The 24,803-nt window shown below is 45.7% G+C and overlaps 1 protein-coding gene across 1 annotated transcript; it reads left to right on the forward strand.

Annotated features, from left to right (window-relative positions):
• The first annotated feature begins 116 nt into the window (after positions 1–116).
• Positions 117–24,095, forward strand: LOC133424446 (G-protein coupled receptor family C group 6 member A-like). The gene is made up of 7 exons (XM_061715070.1): positions 117–515; positions 2,503–2,755; positions 8,382–9,257; positions 10,452–10,658; positions 17,901–18,024; positions 19,390–19,703; positions 21,202–24,095. Exons 1-7 carry the CDS (start codon positions 313–315, stop codon positions 21,985–21,987), a joined length of 2,763 nt encoding a protein of 920 aa, XP_061571054.1. The 5' UTR covers positions 117–312; the 3' UTR covers positions 21,988–24,095.
• Positions 24,096–24,803: the final 708 nt, after the last annotated feature.

Genomic DNA, 24,803 nt, shown 5'->3' on the forward strand with positions numbered 1-24,803 from the left:
TACTTTTTACTTCTACTTGAGTCATATTATTCTGAAGTAACTACTTTTACTTGAGTACAATTTTTGGTTCCTCTACCCAGCTCTGGAATAGGCCCGTGTGAACAGAAAGTATCAGTAAACACGGTGAGCGTCTTCAGCTGAGTCTGACTCACCTGCTGTCACTTGTGCAGAGATGGGCAGGGCTGCAGGGGGGAACCTGAGAGCTGAAGGAGGAAGCATGTGGGGATTTTCTTTTAACCAGTCAAGGCTTGTTCAAGTGAGAGTATCAGTCTGCCAGAGGTGAAGAGATTCAGGAGGGGCTCGCTCATCGTCATGGACGTCATGGCATCCTGGACTGCATTGCTCATCTGTTCAGTCATCCCCCCGTCTGTGGCTCTGGAGATGGGACGCCAACATGGCAGGGGGCCGGTGGCCGCGGCCCCAGGAGACCTCATCATCGCAGGACTCTTCCCCATCCACGAAGACGTGGACCACTCCCAAACCTCCGGGGCTCCACACCCACCGCCTTGCATCAGGTGAGATGTGTTTACAGTCATCTGTTTATATCCAGAAAACAAAACAGCATGACATTCAGTATTCTTTGAGATTCCCGGATACATGAACAATGGTAGAAACACAATCAAGTTCTGCTTTCTAATTATGCAGAAGGTAGAGGAGAGCAATCAATCACATTTCTAAGTACAGTATTTTCCGCGCTGTAAGGTGCACCTAAAATCCAAAATTTTTATCAAAAACCGTATGTGCGTCCTATAATCAGGCAGAGCTGTCTGGGAGATTTGCGAGGACATGTGCGAAATAGTTGGGGGAGGCCCTCGCGTGGTCGTTACACTCGCGCGCACAAAATTTTGGGGTTTTTCGGGTCGGATCGGGTGTCTATATGTGCAATTTTAACTCTCCAATTAGCAAAATATTGGATACAAACACACACACGTTTCATTATGAAGCATTGCATACCTTCCCCCGCCTCATCATCATCATCTCTTGCCTCGACGCGGGGCCCCGCGGCTGCTTGAGACCCGGTTGGATCGGTGATTTTTGTAACAAATTTATCAAACGAGCCTTTCAGAGAGGTATTAAACTCTTCCATTTTCTTTACACTGTGTCCTAACTGCATGCGACGCGAGCGAGTGTCAGCGACAAAATCAATTCCATGTCTTTATTTTCTATTGGACTGTCCTAACTGGCCGCAAGCGAAGCGGCGTAGGCCGTTTTGAGCTGAACATTTGTCGGACGTCCTGCTTCTATTTTCTTCCCGCTGCTCGTGTTGAAAGCCGGTTGAAAGCACTGTAGGAAACAGTCACGGATGAGGAACGGCTGATCCAGTTAGTTGAAATGAGAAGTTATCTCTATGATTCCTCCTCATTTCACCACAAAAACCTCAATAAAGTGGCAGCTGCTGGAGGGAGATGGACAGAGAGCTGGAAGTTTCTGATAAGATAATAAGATATAATAATAAGATAATATATAATAATAATAATAATAATATAATAATAAGATAATATTTTTTTCTGCCACTTTATTGAGGTTTTTGTAGTTTTAATTTGTGTGTATGGGGGTGGATGGATGTGTTTGTGAGTGGCTGTGTGTGTGTAGGTAGCTGTGTGTGGGTGTGTAGATGAGGTTCCTCTCACAAAGGATTAGTAGCATATATAGGTAGGATAGTTAGGCTATATGCTGGAATAATTATAGCAGTAGAGATGTGTGTGCAGATAGGCCTAGATAAGCAAAGATAGCTCTTATTATGTGTGTAATTTTGTATGTTTTTAATATTTGTATTGTGTATGTTTTTAATGTTTGTAAGGGCATGTCAAGTATGTGTACTTTTCTAACTCCTTTCTTTTAATTGTGATGTGAGCCCTGTTAGGGACGAGTGTTGCAAATTAGCATTCACTATATATAAGCATTCACTTATATAGCGCTTTCCAGCTGTACTCCTACAGCCCCAAAGCGCTTTACACTGCAAACATTCACCCACAAACGCACACATTCACACACCGGTTGTTGGCGGAGCTGCCATACACAACGGCGCTGGCCTGACAACCGGGAGCAACTGGGGGATTCAGTGTCTTGCCCAAGGACACTTTGATGGACACACTAGGGTTTGAACCACTGACCTTCAGGTTCATGGGCAAACGCTCTACCAACTGAGCCAACTTCCCCATTCACTAATAACGCTATGATACAGGCATCAGATAGCCATTTATGTCTGTCTATGTTTTTTGTATCTGTCCCTTCCAAATAAACAAATGAAATGAAATGAAATGAAGACAAAATTGAAGTTTCAATATTTATTTTCATAGAGAACTGAAACTTGATAAAGGAAAGAGAATGACATGAATACTGAAGACAGTAATTGTGCCATGCTCTTGTTAAATGTTAAGTAGAAATATATTAAATATGTTACTTATTCTACCCTGTGCTATCTCTACTTAAATGCCAAATGTATTTAACACACGTAGTTGCTAAGTTAAATGAAGACAATGAGAACTGTCCTGTGGTCAGGTTTGCGTGGAAAGGCCTGGGGAGAGCCCTGGCTATGATCAGTGCTATAGAGGACCTGAACCGATCCCCTCTGATGACGGATGTGAACGTGACTCTGGGCTACCGGATCCTGGACTCCTGCCATGACGTCAGCACAGCTCTGAGAGCCACAGCAGACTTCAGCCAGGGGCCCGTCGTGGCCCTCGTGGGGGCCTCCTACTCCGAGTTGTCCATAGCTGTGGCCAGACAGCTGACTCTGGAGATGATCCCTCAGGTGAGCTGGGACCAGAACCTTCTATCAGCTCTCTAGGGCAGCCAGGAGAAAGTTCCGCGGGTGTCTCTGGGTTCTAGCAACATTTAGGGAGCTTTCACCTCTGTCCCATTTGGAGCAGTTGTTCCAGAACAGGGAGCGTTTCCACCTAAAGATTGGTTTGTTTGGTACATGACACACACAGCAATCACGCTCGGATGCGGCACAAAACAAGCGAGCCGAGATCTCCTAGGAGAGGTGTTCTCGGCTCGCTTCCATTCCAGACCTGGAGCGGTTCGTTTGTAGTGAGAACATAATTCACACAGCAACCGACATAACAATCCATTCATTGTGTATGTGCGACCGCGGCCCAAGGAGAAGAGTCGGCGCAGCCTCCACCACCTTCTCTCTTATTGGACACAACTTTCTCTCTTCTCCCTTCTCTCCTTTTGGACGTGCCGAGATGTCGTTACAGCGCAGCACAGTGAAATTAAAAAATGTTCAATTCGGGCAGGCAGGCGTGGTGGCGCAAACGCCACGGCAGGTGCCGCCGAGCTCGGCGACCGAGCGGTCCGCTCTTGCGCCGCAGTAGCACATACACGATGAATGGGATCACCGGTGGTGGTCTGCGCTTTGAGCCCTCGATGTGAAAGGGGTTATAACCATTGTTGTTTTTCCCGGGGTATCGGAAGAGGAAACTCCTTTTCATTTCTGACCAATGAGAGAACAGTTGGTTCATGGCATTTGTTATCAGCTTTGAACCGCTACAGACGGTTGCCTTGTGAACACAAACGCCACAAAACGAAAAACGAAACAACTCTATCGATTTAGCCCCTGATTCGGAACCAAACAAACGGGCCACAGGTCTGAAAGCAGCCTAAGTCAGGCTTCTTGAAATAAGAGGCTGACAAATATGGTAATCCAATTTGTTTCCAAAACATCATAGAGGACACTTTAGATACTGGTCTAAACATCGTTCTGTCTGCAAAATAAACATTTTTTATTTTTAAATCCTCACAGTCTTATGCAGTTCTGAAGACTTTTTAGAGGGCAAAGGTCATGAACTCATACTTCCTGGTGCAATAATTCTTGATACTGTAGAGAAGAAAGAAGACTATTGAGTTAGCTTCGGATTTAGTAGGTAAGAGGCTGATCAGCTGTATGAGTAAGGGTGCTTTCACACCAGTACCGTTTCAAGCAGTTGTACCGGAACAGGGAGCGTTTCCCCCTAAAGATCGGAACGTTTGGTATATGTGAACACAGCAATCGCACTCTGAAACGGTACAAAACAAGCGATCCGAGATCGCCTAGGAGAGGTGGTCTCGGCCCGATTCCATTCGAGACCTGAAACGGTTCATTTTTTTTATTTGTAGTGAGAACATAATCCACACAGCAACCGATACAACGGCATTCATTGTGTATGTGCGACCGCGGCGCAAGGAGAGGAGTCGGTGCAGCCTCCACCACCTTCTCTCCGAGATGTCGTCCCAGCGCGGCACGGTGAAATTAAAAAATGTCCAATTCGGGCAGGGTTTGCGCAGCGCAAACCCGGCTGCAGCAGGCGCCCTCTCGCTGAGAGCTCCGCTCTGCGCCGGTAGCACATAAATGAATGGGTAAAGGCTGATTTATGGTTCCGCGTTAAATCGACGCAGAGCCTACGCCGTACCCTACGCCGTAGGCTCTGCGTTGGTGTAACGCGGAACCATAAATCAGCCTAAAGCCGCGCCTGCGGTCTGTGCTGCGCTGAAAGGGGCTTGTCGTTTATCCCGGGGTACAGAAGAGGAAACTCCTTCCGCGTTCATTTGACCAATCAGAGAGTAGCTGGTTCGCGCATGGCATTTGTTAACAGCTTTGTAACGGTACAGACGTTTGCCTTGTTAACACAAACACCACAGACGAGAAACGGAACAACTCTATCGATTTAGCCCCTGATTCGGAACCAAACAAACGGGCCACAGGTCTGAAAGCAGCCTAAGTCAGGCTTCTTGAAATAAGAGGCTGACAAATATGGTAATCCAATTTGTTTCCAAAACATCATAGAGGACACTTTAGATACTGGTCTAATCATCCTTCTGTCTGCAAAATAAACATTTTTTATTTTTAAATCCTCACAGTCTTATGCAGTTCTGAAGACTTTTTAGAGGGCAAAGGTCATGAACTCATACTTCCTGGTGCAATAATTCTTGATACTGTAGAGAAGAAAGAAGACTATTGAGTTAGCTTCTGATTTAGTAGGTAAGAGGCTGATCCGCTGTATGAGTAAGGATGCTTTCACACCTGTACCGTTTCAAGCAGTTGTACCGGAACAGGGAACGTTTCCCCCTAAAGATCGGAACGTTTGGTACATGTGAACACAGCAATCGCGCTCTGAAACGGTACAAAACAAGCGTTCCGAGATCTCCTAGGAGAGGTGGTCTCGGCCCGATTCCATTCGAGACCTGAAACGGTTCATTTTTTTTATTTGTAGTGAGAACATAATCCACACAGCAACCGATACAACGCCATTCATTGTGTATGTGCGACGCCGTACCCTACGCCGTAGGCTCTGCGTTGGTGTAACGCGGAACCATAAATCAGCCTAAAGCCGCGGCTGCGGTCTGTGCTGCGCTGAAAGGGGCTTGTCGTTTATCCCGGGGTACAGAAGAGGAAACTCCTTCCGCGTTCATTTGACCAACCAGAGAGTAGCTGGTTCGCGCATTTGTTAACAGCTTTGAAACGGTACAGACGTTTGCCTTGTGAACACAAACGCCACAGACGAGAAACGGAACAACTGTATCGATTCAGCCCCTGAATCGGAACAAAACAAACGGGCCACATGTGTGAAAGCACCCTTAAATACTGAGATGGAGGGATTGAACAATGCAGTGGGTGAATGTAAGCCTGAATCAACTCCTGGAGGTTGTTTCATCGCTCACATTTGGAGCATGTTGGAGCATGTATAACAAATGATGACATGAAACGGTCACCCGATCTGTGAGGTACTACAGCACACATTCTTATATGGACAAACCAGTGAGAAAATACATTTGAAGTATATGTAAAGATATAAGCACTTTTGAAAATAACCAGTCAGTTACCTGGGCTGTTTTTGTAAGAAAGCAGTCTCCGCGTTTCCATAGAGCCGCCAGTAGGCGACTCTATAGCTCAGCTAGCCCGTGATAGGTCTGTTTAGCTCAGGGGTCGGCAACCCGAAATGTTGAAAGAGCCGTATTGGACCAAAAACACAAAAAACAAATATGTCTAGAGCCGCAAAAAATGAAAAAGTCTTGTATCAGCCTTAGAATGAAGGCAAATGGCGAAAGGCGAAATGTCGAGAAAAAAAGTCGAAATGCCGAGAAAAAAAGTCGAAATGTCGAGAAAAAATTCGAAATGTTGAGAAAAAAGTCGAAATTTTGAGAAAAAAGTCAAAATTTCAAGAAAAACATTTGAAATGTCGAGATTAATGTTGAAGTACAATCTCAAGAAAAAAGTCGAAATGTCGAGAAAAAAGTCAAAATTTCGAGAAAAAAGTGAAAATGTTGAGAACAAAGTCGAAATGTCAAGGAAATAGTCAGAATTTCGTGAAAAAAGTCAAAATGTCAAGATTAAAAAGGAAAGGAAAAAGGAAGAAAAAAAGAGAAAAAAAAGGAAAAAAGAGAGAAAAAAAGAGGAAAAAAGGATAAAAAGAGAGAAAAAGAGAAAAAAAGGAAAAAAAGAGGAAAAAAGAAAAAAAGAAGAAAAAAGGGAAAAAAGAGAAAAAAAGGAAAAAAAAGGTCAAACATTTTTGAAAAAGCTCCAGGAGCCACTAGGGCGGCGCTAAAGAGCCGCATGCGGCTCTAGAGCCATGAGTTGCTGGCCCCGGTTTAGCTAGTCCACTTGAGATTTTTAATAGGGCTTGGTCGTCTTGACATCATCACTTGGCGGAGCCGCCATTTCCGATGCTACATTAGCTGCTCTTCGGACCACTGCGCACTGTTTACAGACGTGCTCCCTTTTTGTTGTGTCTTACTTGTAATCGTTACTTTCCGTTATTCTGTAACCATGGTAACCCATTGCTGTGTTGTAGCTGCAGCAGCTCCACACATAACAGACGTGGGGAAAAGATCGCTAATGGTTTAACTTTTCACTGCTTTCCTGCTCTGAGGCAGAACCACGGAGACCAGGCATCTGAGATAACAGAGTAAAGAGTCGTCGGCTCGCTTGGATCGCGGCTGTAAGACGACCAAACATAACCTTCCATAGTATCCCGATTTCGATGAGAGTCTGCTCCCTGCATTTTCATTTAGTGTACGATTATCTTTTTATACATTGTCTCTCCTTCAACTGCGACACCACACACATACCAAATACACAAACAAGCGCGCACACAAACACACGTAAAGGCAGTCACAAGGCTAACACTATCTAACTTACATCATGACATGTAAGAAATCATAAAGAGTCATTACAGGTGCCATGTCATGATTATGAGTGTCACGTCTATGTAAAGCATAGTGTTAGCCTCAAGAAATGTGCTCCCAGATTTCATACTTTTCTATTCCTGTCCTATTGAAACCATACTGGTCTAGCCTGTCCCATCGGACGAGTTATACAAGCGACAGGAAATCCCCTTCTGTGTTGAGGTGGCAATCCAAGGAGGACCTGTTCACCGTGTTCCTCACATGTTCATGTTCTCATGTTAATTGTTTTTGATTTAATTTGAAGATTTTATTTCAAACATGCATGATAAAAAAGCGTACAAAAAAGTGAAAAAACAGAATACAAATATATATATATATATATGTATATGTACAGCACCTCATATAATATTAGTTCACTGATCCACCAACATGCTTGAAATGGAGTAGGAATGAAGTAACCACTTGTCGAGTCCTACCCCTGAATCTTACATACATTCATACATATAACAAGACAAGTTTCAATAACTGTTCAATACAGTGATATAATACTCAATTATATATATAAATATAGTCAAAATCAAAGCAAATCAAGGCAAACAGAAGAAAACAAACGCCCATCATTTAGTTGTGCTACTATGTATGTAGGTAATAATAGAAGTAATTATAATGCATAGTATTACATTATCATTACTTTACTATAATACTACAGTATAATAGAGAACAATAGACAGCAATGGTATAACAATATACCGTATTTTCTGGACTATAAGGCGCTACTTTTTTGAACCATGCAGCTTATACAAAGGTGCAGCTATTCTGTGGATTTTTCTTCCACCGCTCGGGGCGCTCTAACCGGAATTAGAATCAAAACTAAGACAAAATAAATGCAAAGAAGAATACGCTACTTCTTCTTTAACAGATAGAAGTAGGTAGAAACAGATTCCAAACAGATAAATAAATACTGGTTATTTTCTCTTGGTTTTGTCCCGTTTTAATCAGCAAAGTTGCTGCCGTGTTAAAAGACACTGTTAGGAAAGGATCTAGTTAGGTACAAACATGTACATCATTTACAGTTCAAAATCCTTCTGTACATGTAGAAAACATAAATATCTGCGGCTTGCATATCTTTTTTTTTTAAATAGAGCGGATGCGGCTTATATGCAGGTGCGGCTTATAGTCCAGAAAATATTGTAATACTTGAATAACTATATAAGAGTAGATATGTCACTTTTCCAAAACTAATGTCACCACTTGTCTTTTCTTCTCTGAAGATCAGTTACTCCTCGACAGCTGCCATCCTGAGTGATAAGAGCCGCTTCCCTGCCTTCATGAGGACCGTCCCCAACGACCGTCACCAGACGGCAGCCATGGTCAGTCTGCTCAGCACCTTCGGCTGGAACTGGGTGGGCGTGGTTACCACCGACGGGGATTATGGGAGATCAGCTCTGGACCACTTTGTCACACAGGCCTCTGAGAAAGGCATCTGCGTGGCCTTCAGATCGGTCCTGCCTCAGTCCGCGACCAGCGCCAACGTCCAGGCGGCCATCGTTAAGACGGCAGAAACCATCCACGCCAATCCAAAGGTGCAGGTCATTGTGTCATTCGCCAGTCCCCTTCACATGATGCATCTGTTCCAAGAGCTGAGGGACGGGGCTCTGGGGGCGGGACAGGGGGTGGAAGCCATGAGGAGAGTTTGGGTGGCCAGTGACAGCTGGTCGTCCTCCAGCTCCGTCACCAGAAACCTAACTCTGCAGGACATTGGACACGTTGTAGGCTTCACCTTCCAACATGGAGAGCCAAAATCATTTAGTGAGTGCCTGAGCAGGCTGGAGGCAGGTGAACTGAACTGCACCGGCATGAAACACATCCTACAGGAGCTCTGCAAGCACCTGAACGGCACTGACGGACCTGCAGACCCAGAGTTGGTGGATATCAGTGAAGTACCGGTGGGCCCTGAGCTGTTGGACGCCAGTGAAAGATCTGCAGACCCTGAGCTCCTGTCCAGAGCTGTGAGCTTGCTCAAAAAACACTCTCAACCTGACATCACCTTCAGTGTCCAGATGGCTGTGAGCGTCTTGGCTAACGCTGTCGCTTCCATCTGTCGCAGCAGAGACTGCAAAACACCTGGCAGCGTGCAGCCCTGGCAGGTGTGTGTGTGTGTGTGTGTGTGTGTTCAATTCAATTCAATTTTATTTATATAGCGTCTAATACAACAGATGTTGTCTCTAGACGCTTTCCAGAGATCCAGAACATGAACATAAACATAAACATAAACATAAACCCCTGAGCAATTATTATATAAACAATGGCAGGTAAAAACTCCCTTAGTGGGAGAAAAGCCTTAAGCCAAACAGTGGCAAGGAAAAACTCCCCTTTAGGAGGGAAGAAACCTTGAGCAGGACCAGGCTCATAAGGGGGGACCCTCCTGCCGAAGGCCAGACTGGGGGAGTCAGGGACGTCGACAGCACACAGCAGGCAGGTGGAAGCAGCAGCGGGATGACCAGAGGTGGGGGGGGGGGGGGGCGTCAGCAGCACACAACAGTCATGTGGAAGCAGCAGCGGGATGACCAGAGGGGGGGGGGGGCGTCAGCAGCACACAACAGTCATGTGGAAGGAGTAGCGGGATGACCAGAGGGGGGGGGGGGTGCAGGCAGGCGGAAGCAGCAACAGCAGACATCCACGTAGGCAGGTGGAAGAAGCATGTGTGTGTGTGTGTGTGTGTGTGTGTGTGTGTGTGTGTGTGTGTGTGTATGTGTGTGTGTGTGTGTGTGTGTGTGTGTGTGTTTCCACCTAATGCTTCACTTGCACTGGATTAACATAATCTGGGACCATTGCTAATTTGTAATAACGTGATTTTAATCCAATGTTAAAGCTCAATGTCTGTCATATGTAAAGTAAAAATTATACCACAAAATGACCGACCCTATACTACCAAACACCAAGGTCATGGCGTCAACAACAGAAAAAGTAAAGTTGGAGATGAAAAAATAGATTAGATAGATAGATTAAGCGATTAAAAAACACAACGCGCTAAATATGCCTGTAATTTATTAATCGCGATTAACGTGCTAATTTGACACCCCTAGATAAAATGTCCACAAAAAAAAGAAAAAGACAAAGTACAAAGTATATACATACAGTAGCTATATACCGGAAGTATAGACTCTCTGGCATTCATCATGGCGTAACCATCATGGCCTTCTGTTTTAATATATTTGACTTTTACATAGGTCCAAACAGAACACCAGAACGTGATCTCTGTTACAGAATTCACAACACTTTAGGTCACATGTTATAGACTGGTCTGTCCACTCACCTGGTGTCTGAACTTTGTTCTGAAGGTTTTAGAGGCTCTGCAGAAGGAGGAGTTCACCCTCAGAGGAAGCACCTACAGGTTTGACAGCAATGGAGATGTGAATTTGGGCTATGACGTGAGCATTTGGAGGTCGGAGGGAGGCCTTATCCATGTCCATGAAGTGGTAGCAGAGTACCATCCACTCAACTGCAGCTTCACCCACAGCAAGACCAGAAAGCTGCAGCTGCTGCAGGTACGCTCTACAACCCCAGACATATTGCATATACAACACTTCTACCTGAACCAAACACTTCTACCTGAACCAAACATGACTCCAAGATGGACCAAACATTCAATTCAATTCAATTTTATTGGTATAGCGTCTAATACAACAGATGTTGTCTCTAGACGCTTTCCAGAGACCCAGAACATAAACACCCGAGCTATTATTACATAAACAATGGCAGGTAAAAACTCCCCTAGTGGGAGAAAAGCCTTAAGCCAAACACTCACTCACTCACTCATCTTCTTTAACCGTTCCCGGGTCGCGGGGGCAGCAGCCTCAGCAGAGATGCCCAGACTTCCTTCACCCCAGACACTTCCTCCAGTTCTTCCTCCAGCTCTTCCTCCAGCTCTTCCGAGGGGAGTCCGAGGCGTTCCCAGGCCAGCCGAGAGACATAGGGGTAAATCCACAAAGAATAGATTGCGCCCGCAAATAGCGCTGTGAATTGCGCTGCATTTGCGCCCGCAATTTGCCCTGCTTTAAGGTCCTATTCACAAAAGATTTTGCTCTAATGATATACCGGAGCAAACACGCCCATAAAGTTTTGCGGCTGAGTGCAATTTGCACTTGTCTGAGTAAGTGAGCGGAGCTGTTTCCAGTGTTCTCCGTATTTCAGCACACAGATTGGTCCCTAATGAAAACTGCAGAGAGCACAATAGCCTCAACTTTCACGTATTTGTACTTCTAGTATTTCGCATGCAGATAGATAGATAGATAGATAGATAGATAGATAGATAGATAGATAGATAGATAGATAGATAGATAGATAGATAGATAGATAGATAGATAGATAGATAGATAGATAGATAGATAGATAGATAGATAGATAGATAGATAGATAGATAGATAGATAGATAGATAGATAGATAGATAGATAGAACTTTATTCATCCCCAAAGGGAAATTCAACCGTCCAGCAGCTCATCAAAACATAAACATAAAAATCAACCACACTTCCATTCAGACAATAAAAGCACATTCATAATATTAAAATACACATGACATATAAGGTTTTTAAACAAATATCATGTAAAGTGCAAACTAAAATATAGTCCAGTTGTGGCAGAGGTGAGTGTGTGAAACTGAGTTCAGGACGAGTTAAACCCAGTCTTATTGCTGCGGGGACGCAAGGATCTCCTGAACCGCTCCGTGCGCAGTGAGCGGAGGCTGCGGACCCGACCGCTGCAGCTGCTCCTGCTCCTCTGTGGCTCCGGGAGGCTGTGGAGAGGGTGTCTCTCCATTATAGCACTCAGTTTGTTCAGTGTGCCCCTCTCCACCACAGATCTTAGCGGGTCCAGACTCCTGCCCAACACTGAGCCCGCTTTTTTGACCAGTTTGTTCAGTCGCCTGGTGTTTTTGATTGCAAGGCTGCCCCCCCAACACAAAGCAGCAAAAAAGAGTGCACTGGCCACCATCGTGTGGTAGAACATAGCCATCATCTCCACACACACATCAACAGACCTCAGTGTCTGTATGACATAAGCTAATGAAATGTCAAATGTTAAGAGGCTGTGCGCATTTACGCACAAGGCACAGCACCAGTAACTTCATTAACACCGGATCGGGATCAGATCAGGATCTGATGGTAATTCATGTTCTTTGTTTTGCTACACACACCTACAGGTCAGCTGTTAAACACACACATTCTAGATGTATATGTTTATATGGTGGAATTGTTTGTAATAAAAGAGCCCCTTATGTATGGATGAATCCTGAACTCCGTCCTGTTACTTTTATTTTTAAATCCGATAAGTCCACAACCCCACTTGATCTGATTGTCTACAGTCATGTCTGAATGTAGATTTCACCCTTAATATCATTCAGTATCACACACACTTGAATGATATTGAAGAGAGAGAGAAACATATACAGAGCGGGAGTGAGGAGTGAGTTTGCGACTTTGCGCGCAGTTTAATACATGCTTCTGAAAGGCGGTATTTGCTCCACTATTTTTGCGTGTGGCAAATAGCCCTGGCCTTTGTGAATTAGGCGCTTTTTGCAATGAGGCTTATTTGCATAGAAAGGGGGCAATTTTGCGCCGAATGTATGAATATTACCTAATTTGCATGCATGCAAATGGCACCGGCGCAGACTGCCACTATTTGCTTGGCAGCGCAGTTTGTGGAGCAATTCGCCCTTTGCAGGTGCTTTGTGAATTAGACGCTCTCTTTTTGTCTCATTTGCACCGGTTTAGCGGCCGCAAAAGCCGCGCAAGTCTTTTGTGGATTTGGCCCATTGTCTCTCCAGCGTGTCCTGGGTCTGCCCCGGGGTCTCCTCCCGGAGGGACATGCCTGGAACACCTCCCTAGGGAGGAGGGACATGCCTGGAACACCTCCCGAGGGAGGTGGGACATGCCTGGAACACCTCCCTAGGGAGGAGGGACATGCCTGGAACACCTCCCTAGGGATGAGGGACATGCCTGGAACACCTCCCTAGGGAGGCGTCCAGGAGGCATCCGGTAAAGATGCCCAAGCCACCTCAGCTGACTCCTCTCAATGTGAAGGAGCAGCAGCTCGACTCCGAGCTCCTCCCGGGTGACCGAACTCCTCACCCTATTTTTAAGGGAGCGTCCATCCACCCTGCGGAGGAAACTCATCTCGGCCGCTTGTATCCGCGATCTTGTCCTTTCGGTCACTACCCAAAGTTCATGACCATAGGTGAGGGTAGGTGCGTAGATTGACCGGTAAATCGAGAGCTTCGCCTTTCGACTCAGCTCCCTTTTCACCACGACGGTCCAGTACATCGACCGCATAACTGCGGACGCTGCACCGATCCGTCTGTCAATCTCACGCTCCATTGTTCCCTCACTCATGAACAAGATCCCGAGAGACTTCTCCACCCACCCGGAGAAGGCATGCCACCCTTTCCCGATGGAGAACCATGGCCTCGGTCTTGGATCTGATTTTCATCCCTGCCGCGTCGCACTCGGCCTCAAACCGCCCCAGCACATGCTGAAGGTCCCGGTCTGATGAAGCCAACAGGACAACGCCATCTGCAAAAAGCAGAGATGAAATCCTGAGGTTCCCAAACCGGATCCCCTCCGGCCCCTGGCTGCGCCTAGAAATCCTGTCCATAAAAATTATGAACAGGACCGGTGACAAAGGGCAGCCCTGCCGGAGTCCAACATGCACTGGGAACAAGTCTGATCAACTGCCGGCAATGCGAACCAGACTCCTGCTCCGATCATACAGAGACCGGACAGCCCTTAGCAGAGGGCCCCGGACTCCATACTCACTGATCCCCCACAGAATGGCACGAGGGACACGGTCAAATGCCTTCTCCAAATCCACAAGCACATGTAGACTGGTTGGGCAAATTCCCATGAACCCTCGAGCACCCTGCGGAGGGTGTAGAGTTGGTCCAGTGTTCCGCGACCGGGACGAAAACCGCATTGTTCCTCCTGAATCCGAGGTTCAACTATCGGCCGTATTCTCCTCTCCAGTACCCTGGCGTAGACTTTCCCGGGGAGGCTGAGAAGTGTGATCCCCCTATAGTTGGAACACACTCTCCGGTCCCCCTTTTTAAACAGAGGGACCACCACCCCGGTTTGCCACTCCAGCGGTACTGTCCCCTTCCTCCATGCGATGTCGCAGAGGCGTGTCAACCAAGACAGCCCTACGACATCCAGAGACTTGAGGTACTCAGGGCGAATCTCATCCACCCCCGGTGCCACTGAGGAGCTTACGAACTACCTCAGTGACCTCGGCTTGGGTGATGGATGAGCACGCCCCAGAGTCCCCACTCTCTTCTTCCTCAGTGGAAGGCATGTCACTCGGGTTGAGGAGATCCTCGAAGTATTCCTTCCACTGTCCGACAACGTCCCCAGTCGAGGTCAACAGCTCCCCACCCGCACCATAAACGGTGCCGGCAGAGTACTGCTTCCCCCTTCTGAGGCGCCGAACGGTCCGGTGTGGAGTCCCACAGGCCAACATAGCCCGGACGTCAGCAGCACACAGCAGGCAGGTGGAAGCAGCAGCGGGACGACCAATTCAATTCAATTTTATTTATATAGCGTCTAATACAACAGATGTTATCTCTAGACGCTTTCCAGAGATCCAGAACATGAACATAAACATAAAGATAAACATAAACCCCCGAGCAATTATTATATAAACAATGGCAGGTAAAAACTCTCATAGTGGGAGAAAAGTCTTAAGCCAAACAGTGGCAATGTCATGGTTTGGTTTTCTAGGACCCAAGTGCAGGAGACAGAGGGAGGCTGGAGGCAGGAGTTCTCAAAAAAACAAGGGGTTTAATACAAAAAAGGCAAAAACAAAGCGTTGCAGAGCAGGATTGACAAAAACCAGGATCCGGACAAAACTATGAGGAGACATGGAGGAGAGAACAGTACGGACCGACAGGGCACAAAGGAATGACAAGACAAGATATACTGAGGGGATAACGAGACATGACGAGACACAGGTGCAGACACAATCAGGGCAGATGGGACACAGGCTGGGCAAGACAGAAACTGAAGGCAGGGGGGAATGTCAACCTTGACAGAACCCCCCCTCAAGGGACAGGGGCCTGGAGGAGGGCCCAGGCCAACACACGGCCAACGTTCCGGGGGCCGTCCTGGGGCCGTCCTGGGGAATGTGCAGACCTGCGAGACAGCTCCGGGGGTCGCCCACGAAGCCGGGCATACCGGCGAGAAAGCTCGGGGGGGACGTCCCCGAGGCCGACCAGACCGGCGAGACAGCTCCGGGGGCCGTCCACGAGGCCTAGGCCTGGGTCTTGACGCGGGTCTTGGCGTGGGGCTTGGCGGGCTTGGCGGTCTTGGCATGGGGCTAGGCGGTCTTGGCGTGGGGCTTGGCGGTCTTGGCGTGGGGCTTGGCGGTCTTGGCGTGGGGCTTGGCGGTCTTGGCGTGGGGCTTGGCGGTCTTGGCGTGGGGCTTGGCGGTCTTGGCGTGGGGCTTGGCAGTCTTGGCGTGGGGCTTGGCAGTCTTGGCGTGGGGCTTGGCAGTCTTGGCGTGGGGCTTGGCAGTCTTGGCGTGGGGCTTGGCAGTCTTGGCGTGGGGCTTGGCAGTCTTGGCGTGGGGCCTGGCAGTCTTGGCGTGGGGCCTGGCGGTCTTGGCGTGGGGCTTCGCGGTCTTGGCGTGGGGCTTGGTGGTCTTGGTGTGACAGGAACATGACATGGCTCTGGAACGTGACATGGCTCTGGAATGTGACATGGCTCTGGAACGTGACATGGCTCTGGAACGTGACATGGCTCCGGGGGTACCCGGGACCGGGGCGCTGGCTGCGGGGGTGCCCGGGTCCGTGGCGCTGGCTGCGGGGGAGCCCGTGTCCGTGGCGCTGGCCCCCCCTCAAGGGGCGCCGGCCCCCCCTCAAGGGACAGATTCCAGATGTCCCCAAAGTCCACATCCAGGGCGGGCTGGGGGGGGGGCACGGGTCCTCGGAGCTGGCTGGGGGGGGACACGGGTCCTCGGAGCTGGCTGGGGGGGGACACGGGTCCTCGGAGCCGGCTGGGGGGGGGGCACGAGTCCTCGGAGCCGGCTGGGGGGACACACAAGTCCTCGGAGCTGGCTGAGGGGGGTCCGGGACCATCACAGGAACATGGGGAGGGGGGTCCGGGACCATCACAGGAACATGGGGAGGTGCGTCTGGGACCACCACAGGAACATGGGGAGGTGCGTCCGGGACCACCACAGGAACATGGGGAGGTGCGTCCGGGACCACCACAGGAACATGGGGAGGTGCGTCCGGGACCACCACAGGAACAGGGACAGGTGCAGGAGCTGGAGCCGGAACAGGCTGGGGCTGGCGCTGGCGCTGACGCCGTTGTCTCTGCAGGCTCCTGGGCCCACCCAGAGCCAGGCGTGTTCCCCAAAAGGGGTCATAATACTCCTCCTCGGCCCAGCGCACGTTTTTAGCCACTTCATGGCAGAGGAAGTCCAAGAGGGTGAGGTAGTCTCCCGCTGGGTCCACCTGGTCGGTCTGTTCTGTCATGGTTTGGTTTTCTAGGACCCAAGTGCAGGAGACAGAGGGAGGCTGGAGGCAGGAGTTCTCAAAAAAACAAGGGGTTTAATACAAAAAAGGCAAAAACAAAGCGCTGCAGAGCAGGATTGACAAAAACCAGGATCAGGACAAAACTACGAGGAGACATGGAGGAGAGAACAGTACGGGCCGACAGGGCACAAAGGAATGACAAGACAAGATATACTGAGGGGATAACGAGACATGACGAGACACAGGTGCAGACACAATCAGGGCAGATGGGACACAGGCGGGGCAAGACAGAAACTGAAGGCAGGGGGGAATGTCAACCTTGACAGGCAAGGAAAAACTCCCCTTTAGGAGGGAAGAAACCTTGAGCAGGACCTGGCTCATAAGGGGGGTGGGGGACCGCAGGCAGGTGGAAGCAGCATCGGGGGTGGGGGCGGGGTACCGGGACCGCAGGCCAGCACGCAGCTCCTGAAGCACCGGCCTGCAAACATGCACAAAAGAGAAAAAAGGGGGGCCAGCAGAAGAAACTACAGGAGCGATGGACAAAAATGATGGCTATGATATACTTATGATAAATAAAAATGGAAATGGAGAAGAGAGGAAGGGAAGAGGAGAGGAGAAGAAGGGTGAGAGGCACCGCCCAGTGGATCATGTCGGTGCCCTCCTGCAGCATAAGCCTATAGCAGCATATCTACCACAAAGCTATATTTGAGACTAACTATTATAGTCTTGTTCTATAGCTGCAACTATGACTACTGACTCTAACACACTAGAGTTTACACTACCTAGAGATTTACCAACACCAGCTAGAGGTTTACTAAACACTAACTATAGGCTTTACTTTACCCAGATTGGAAGTTGGTTTCATCACTCCTACCTGAACCAAACCAGCCAGACTCTTCTCCTCCATTGTTCCCCGATGGTGGAATGACCTACCAAACTCTGTCCGATCTACAGGGTCTGTAGATCGGACACTACTTTTAAGAGCTAGCTAAAGACGTGTCTTCTTAGAAATAGCTTTCTTATTTAAAAAAAAAAAAAACAAACATATATATTCTAGCACTGGCGTGACAGCATCTGTGTACAACTGGACTCTCAACAGTCTGACCATCACTGATCCAGCTGGACCCTCCTATGTGATGTTGTGCTTGTGTTGTTCTCTCAGATGTAAGTCGCTTTGGATAAAAGCGTCTGCTAAATGACAGTAGTGTAGTATAAAATAATGAACAGAGATGTGAAAATGTAATTCTGCTGGTGTCTTCCTCAGAACGTCATATCCAGATGCTCCAACAGCTGTGTTCCTGGAGAGTTCAAGAAGACGGCTGAGAGCCAACACACTTGCTGCTACGAATGTATCAACTGCACCGAGAACTACTTCTCCAACAGCACAGGTACCAGAGAGTTCTTCATACAGTCTCATCTCTGGTCTCCAGCAGGAGAGTTCCCCCTTTATGATCCAGGACCTGGTCCAGGTTTCTACCCCCCTTATGATCCAGGTCCTGGTCCAGGTTTCTTCCCCCCCTTATGATCCAGGTCCTGGTCCAGGTTTCTACCCCCTTATGATCCAGGTCCTGGTCCAGGTTTCTTCCCTCCTAAAGGGGAGTTTTTCTTGCCACTGTTTGGCTTAATGTTTTTCTCCCACTAGGGGAGTTTTTACCTGCCATTGTTTATGTAATAATTGCTCGGGGGTTTATGTTCTGGGTCTCTGGAAAGATCCCAGAGACAACTTCTGTTGTAATTGACCAGAGGTCGGCAACCCAAAATGTTGAAAGAGCCATATTGGACCAAAAACACAAAAAACAAATATGTCTGGAGCCGCAAAAAATTAAAAGTCTTGTATAAACCTTAGAATGAAGGCAACACATGCTGCATGTTTCTATATTAGTTTTTAACTGGGTCCTCGGCTTCAAATGTAGCTCACGTCTTTCCACGTTACTCTTTTTGTTACGCAAATCTACGGACGAGTATTAGGGCCAGGCAGGAGAAAAATAAAAATAATTTTTTAGCGGAGGAAGATTTTTTTTTCATTATGCACTTTGAGTAAAAAGTCGAAATGTCAAGAAAAAAGTCGAAATGTTGAGATTAATGTTGAAGTACAATTTCGAGAAAAAAGTCAAAATGTCGAGAAAAAAGTCGAAATGTTGAGAAAAAAGTCAAAATTTCGAGATTAAAAAGGAAAGGAAAAAGGAAGCAAAAGAAAAAAAGGAAAAAAGAAGAAAAAAGAAAATAAAGAAGAAAAAGAGACGAAAAAAAGAGAAAATTTGAAATGTTGAGAAAAAGGTTTCGACTTTATTCTTGAAATTGTATTTCAAAATTAATTTCAACATTTCAACTTTTTTCTCGAAGTGCACAATAAAAAAAAATCTTCCCCTCTCAAATATTTTTTCTCCTGCATGGCCCTGATACTCATCCGTACAAATCTTCGTTAACAGAAATGTTGAAATGTAATATTTATTCTACACATTTTTACAGCATTGGAAAACGTTCAGAATGTTTGTGTCGTGTTTGTCCTCCTACAGAAACCATATTAAAACAAAAAATATATTTCCCTCCCCAATCGATTTCCATTTTCAAAGATTTTTGAAAATGGGAGCCACTAGGGTGGCGCTAAAGAGCCGCATGCGGCTCTAGAGCTGCGGGTTGCCGACCCCTGTAATAGACGCTATATAAATAAAATTGAATTGAATGGAATCTCTGAAGCTTGATGAAAACCCATGTTGGACCATTTTGAGTGTGCGTTCCTGTTCCTCCTCCAGATATGGACCAGTGTCTGAGCTGCGACCCCAGCACGGAGTGGTCTCCCCAGGGCAGCTCCGGCTGCACCCCCAAAGCCCTGCGCTTCTTCTCCTGGCACGACAGCTTTGCAGCGGTGCTGCTGAGCTTCTCCACCATGGGGATCCTGCTGGCCCTGCTGGTGCTGGCTCTGTTCCTGCACCGCAGAGACACTCCGGTAGTGAAGGCCGCCGGGGGGGCCCTGAGTCACGTCATCCTCCTGTCTCTGGTGGTCTCCTACGTCAGCGCCATCCTGTTCGTGGGCCGGCCCAGCGGCCTGCAGTGCAAAGCTCGGCAGGTGTGTAGAGAATCCTTTCGGGACCCCCTCATGAAACTAAGTTTTTCCTATAAGTACTAACACCTTCATCCATGGACTTGAAGAAAAACACTGGAGTCATGTTTCGGCTGGTGTTCCGTTCAAATACTGCGCAGGCCTTTATTGTAAGAATTACAATCAGTACCAAACACAGGAGAGACGGCTCCCGGTGACCGATTCTAAAATCTTTCATCGAGTCCTCCTTCTTATATACTATCAAAGGGCCTGGGGGCCACACCCCTCAGTTTTATGATTACAACCCATATTCTTCCATTGTTTCACGTATATTTTACTGGAGGAACAAGAAACAACCGTTCATTTTTTAAAACTTTAACCACCCTCCCCTGCACCTTTTTTCAACAACAGGTGTTGTCTCCCAGAATCTTGTGTCTTTCCTTAGAATCTTGAGAACTTTGAGCACACAAGGGGAGGATTCCCCGAGTGACACTTGTTATTACAGATTTTGGTGTAAATTGCTCAAACAAGTGCTATCTCTAGACACCTGTTCTGATAAATGACGCCCCTTATACCCAGAAAAAGGGGAGATAACTTTGCACACCGAGAGCGGAGCTTCTCGCTCAGGAGGCCGCGTGTGCTCTCTTCCAATCTGAGCCCAAGACAGGCAGGTTTTTTACATCATACAACATTCCTTTGCATTGAGCAGAGTTGCAGAGATTTTTTACGGTCACCAAAGCTTTAAAAAACAACAATGATTATATAAAACTGTTAATCTTTTTCTACTACAAGAGAGGTGCAGATGGGGAGAAAGACACACACACAGAGACAGGAGAGAGAGATACACAGCCAGCTTTCATGTCGCTACACAGCGTCTTTCAAGGCCAAAATTAACACGGATCAGCAGAGTTAGAAACTTTTCGAAGTTAGACTTTAGCACGTAGCAAAAGTTATGAATCTTTAATACACATACATACTGTCTTTCTTTTTTCTCCCTCAGTTCAAAGTTCTTATACAGATCTGTTAGGTTCCTAAATCAACATAACATAAATTCATAACTTAGGAAAGACACAGAGACTGTAGAATGGACAATGAACAGACGTTGGGGGTAAAAGACACACGTGACATTTCAGTTAAAGAGCAAATAATCTGTGGTATGCAGAAACAAACAGACATCCTTAAAAAACACAAAGGGTCAAGGGGTCAACTAAAAACAGGAACTCTGTTGGGGGTTTTGAACAGATGGTCCAACTGACAATGGGACAGTTGTGGGACAGCCGAACCCCCCCTGACAGAACTCAGGAAGTGCTGCCCTGTCGTCTGTTAACATGTTATAAGCATGTGAAAAACAGCAGTTCTCCAAGCTGACTTGATTCTGATTCTTTATTCTGGTAGTTTTCATAAGGACAAACTAATTCAAAAAGGTTGATTAACCTCACAAGATCTTTCTGGAATGAAAAGTTTCCCATGTTAGATTCCAACCAAATGATTATATATATATATAAGAACGCCAATTCCTCTACAGGTGCTGTTTGGAATCAGCTTCACTCTGTGCGTCTCCTGCATCCTGGTTAAGACTCTGAAGATCGTTCTGGCCTTCCAGTTCAACCCAGGGCTGCCGGGGATCCTGCGGGGGCTCTACCGGTCCTACGCCATCATTGGCATCTGCATGGCCGGTCAGGTGGCCACCTGCATCTGCTGGCTGGTCCTCAGGAGCCCCTTCAAGCAGGTCACCATCTCCCAGACCGAAGTGCTGGAGAACTGTCACGAGGGTTCTTACGTGGCTTTCGGGGTGATGCTGGGCTACATCGCTGTCCTGGCTTTCATCTGTTTCATCTGTGCTTTCAAAGGCCGGAAACTTCCTCAGCAGTTCAACGAGGCCAGGTTCATCACCTTCAGCATGCTGCTCTACCTGGTCTCCTGGCTGCTCTTCATCCCCATCTACGTCACCACCTCGGGGGTGTACCTGCCCGCCGTGGAGATGGTGGTCATCCTCATCTCCAACTACGGCATCCTCAGCTGCCACTTCTTCCCAAAGTGCTACGTCATGCTTTTCAAAAGTGATCAGAACAACGCCGGCGCCTTCAGGAAGAAACTGTATGAATATTCCAGAAAATTCTCAGATTTAGTGATCGTTTCTGTGAGTTCAGAGTCCCAACAGCAGTCCGGTCCTTCAATCTCCTCCGAACCTTCTCTTGAGAATCCCCCAGAACTCTCCAAAGAGTCGATCGGCAGAAACAGAAGCAGCTTCTTGGTTTCAGGCAGCGGTTCGACCACACGTCGCTGCCTCAGAAGAAGCCTCAGTATGTGAGATGTGGAAACTCAGACGGTTTCTCTGTAAACCAGGGATGTTCAGCATCACAGAGACCGAGAAGGGCTGCTTGCACAGAAACTGCAAAGATATTGAAGTATTGCAATGTGTTTTAATCATAGTATATACATATCACGATGTAGATGATGATGTTGAAGAGAAAGCAAGTATAACTTAAAAGGAACGGAGATTAAAAAAAAAAAAACAAGATTCAGGACTAAATTGATGGAACGTTGTGTTTCTGTGAAAGGAATCAGTTTATGGAACAATCTGAATAAAGAAAACAAAGAATCCAAATCAAACATTACATTCAAAAGAACAATTAAAGCCTTTATGTTAAGTAAATATAATGAAATGTGTTAGTTAAGTTTGATTGACATACCCATAGAAGGCGATAATTCTATTTTATTTTAGTTTTTTATTTACTTAGTTGTTGTTTTTTAAATTTCTAATTTATGTTATTTGTGAGTTTATTTCTTGGAAAAAGGGGCAGATTAGATAGGATTCTTCTTCTTTCTGCTCCCTTTTCATTCACAATTTATGAACATTTGTGTTTGTATTTGTATTGAATTGTTTGTTTTATTTTTTGAATGAAATAAAGAATAAAATGAAAATGAAATGAAATATCACTTTTGGTTAAAATCTTTTTGTTGGTGTATGATGGAGAAGGAAGCAAATATAACATTGTCATAAAAATGAATGGTTGAATATATGTCAAATTAACTCCTCCACTACCAGTTCAGGGCAGTGGAGGCAGAATTGAATCTGATACTGTTGGAGACAATGTAATAATACGATGGCTGACCACTGTCATATCTGCTGGTGTTGCCCAGTGATCCAACCTTACTGGCTGGATGTAGCTAGAGAGATAACATCAATTCTTGGCTTTGAAATTGAGTGTAGCTTGACATCTGTATATCTGTGTAATCTACCAACTGAACTCAATCCCCAGGATGTATACCTTTTGAAAATATTACTTATAGCCAGCAAAAAGTCAATAACAAGGAAGTGGCTTAAGAGGGAACCACCGACGGTGAGAGAGTGGATAACACTGTGAAGGAAATGGGTGAAATGGAATTGCTGACCTTCTCCCTAACACTGTGTGGTGATAAGGCCCAGAAATATTGGGGGAAAGTATATACTGTAAGTGAGAGATTGTTATAGAAAAATTCCTCTTGTGTTTAATTTCTATACTATGATGGATGTTTATTGTCACTTAATATATTGGACTGATTGAAAATCACAATGGCATTGGAAATGTCCTTGTTGATATCATTATTACCCACAAATGTTTTAACAACTTTGTTCCCCTGACTGGTTTGTACCTTATGGATTTATCTGACAAGACATTTTCCCTACTCTGCATATTGGATGGACTTACATTGGAGGGACTCCCACCCCAGGCTGGCTGGCCTCTCCTCTCACACCCAGGAACTATAGTAACCCTTTATTACCTAGAGCAATATCTGTTTTTTTTTTGTTTTTTTGATGCACCATAATCCACCCCCTTCGGTGACCTGTATGTTCCGTGCTGTTTGATTTATGTCATGCTTTTTTACAGCACATAAAATTCTGTATTATAAAACTAAATATAAAGTAAAAAAAAAAAAAAAAAAAATCTTTTTGTTGGAAATAAACACTTACAAACAATCAAATAACTTTTTTTTTTCAAACTATAAAACACACAAACAGACACACAATGGGTAACGTCTCCACAAGAAACGAATTTTGGGACAGAAACATCCAGAAATAATGCCATTGATATGTAATGTTCAGAAATGATATGGAATAAAAAAATATTTGGTCTGTCCTTCGTCTAGTTGATAGCGGTGGTGATTTGATATCATGTGAGAACTTTTGCCTTAAATATGACCTTGCTTGCAACGGTAATACATTTAAATCTATCACCAAAGCCATCCCCAAATCTGTTTTGAATTTGATCAAATGTGTTTTAACTAATCCTACTCCTATCAACCCTCATTTTCCACAACTTTTGGTTGGTGGCTGTGCCTTTAATGAGGTTAAAATTCCAAACAAATCAATTACAAAATACGTTTAATTTCATCTCATACCCTGAGCTCAGTACACTGCAAAAACTCAAAATCTTACAGAGAATATTTGTCTTATTTCTAGTTAAAATGTCTCATTTCTATTCAAAAAATCTCATTACACTTAAAACAAGAGTCATTACCAGAAAAATAACTTATTTGACAATTTTGACCTGTTTCAAGTAAATTTTCACTTGAAATAAGTAGAAAAAATCTGCCAGTGGAGCAAGATTTATCTTCTCATTACAAGCAAAAAAATCTTGTTCCACTGGCAGATTTTCTACTTATTTTAAGTGAAAATCTACTTGAAACAGGTGAAAATTGTCAAATAACAAGTTATTTTTCCGGTGATGACTCTTGTTTTAAGTGTAATGAGATTTTGTGACTAAAAATGAGACATTTTAACTAGAAATAAGACAAATATTTTTGTTAAGATTTTGAGTTTTGGCAGTGTATCCTACAGAAATTCAATCTTTCAGTTTTCCTTCACTTTTCTAAAGCCCTTAAACTCATGACAAAAAGAAATGCAATACAACTTTTGAACATAATTGTTGAATATAATTTATTGGATAAACCCTAGCCCCTTTAATTATTTTCCTTTTCATTTTATTTATTTTCTTTTCCTTCTATTTTCTCTCAAATGCACCTGTTCCTTGAAGCATTTCGATAAAGTTTGATGCCTTGTTGTTTGTATATAAAGATATTTAAAAAAAAAAAGTTCCGAGGTGTTTCTTTTTTTGCATTTATTGCATAGTTTATTAGTTTTAC

This window comes from Cololabis saira, chromosome 3 (assembly GCF_033807715.1).
Source record: "Cololabis saira isolate AMF1-May2022 chromosome 3, fColSai1.1, whole genome shotgun sequence".
In the NCBI taxonomy this organism is placed as follows: Eukaryota; Metazoa; Chordata; class Actinopteri; order Beloniformes; family Belonidae; genus Cololabis; species Cololabis saira.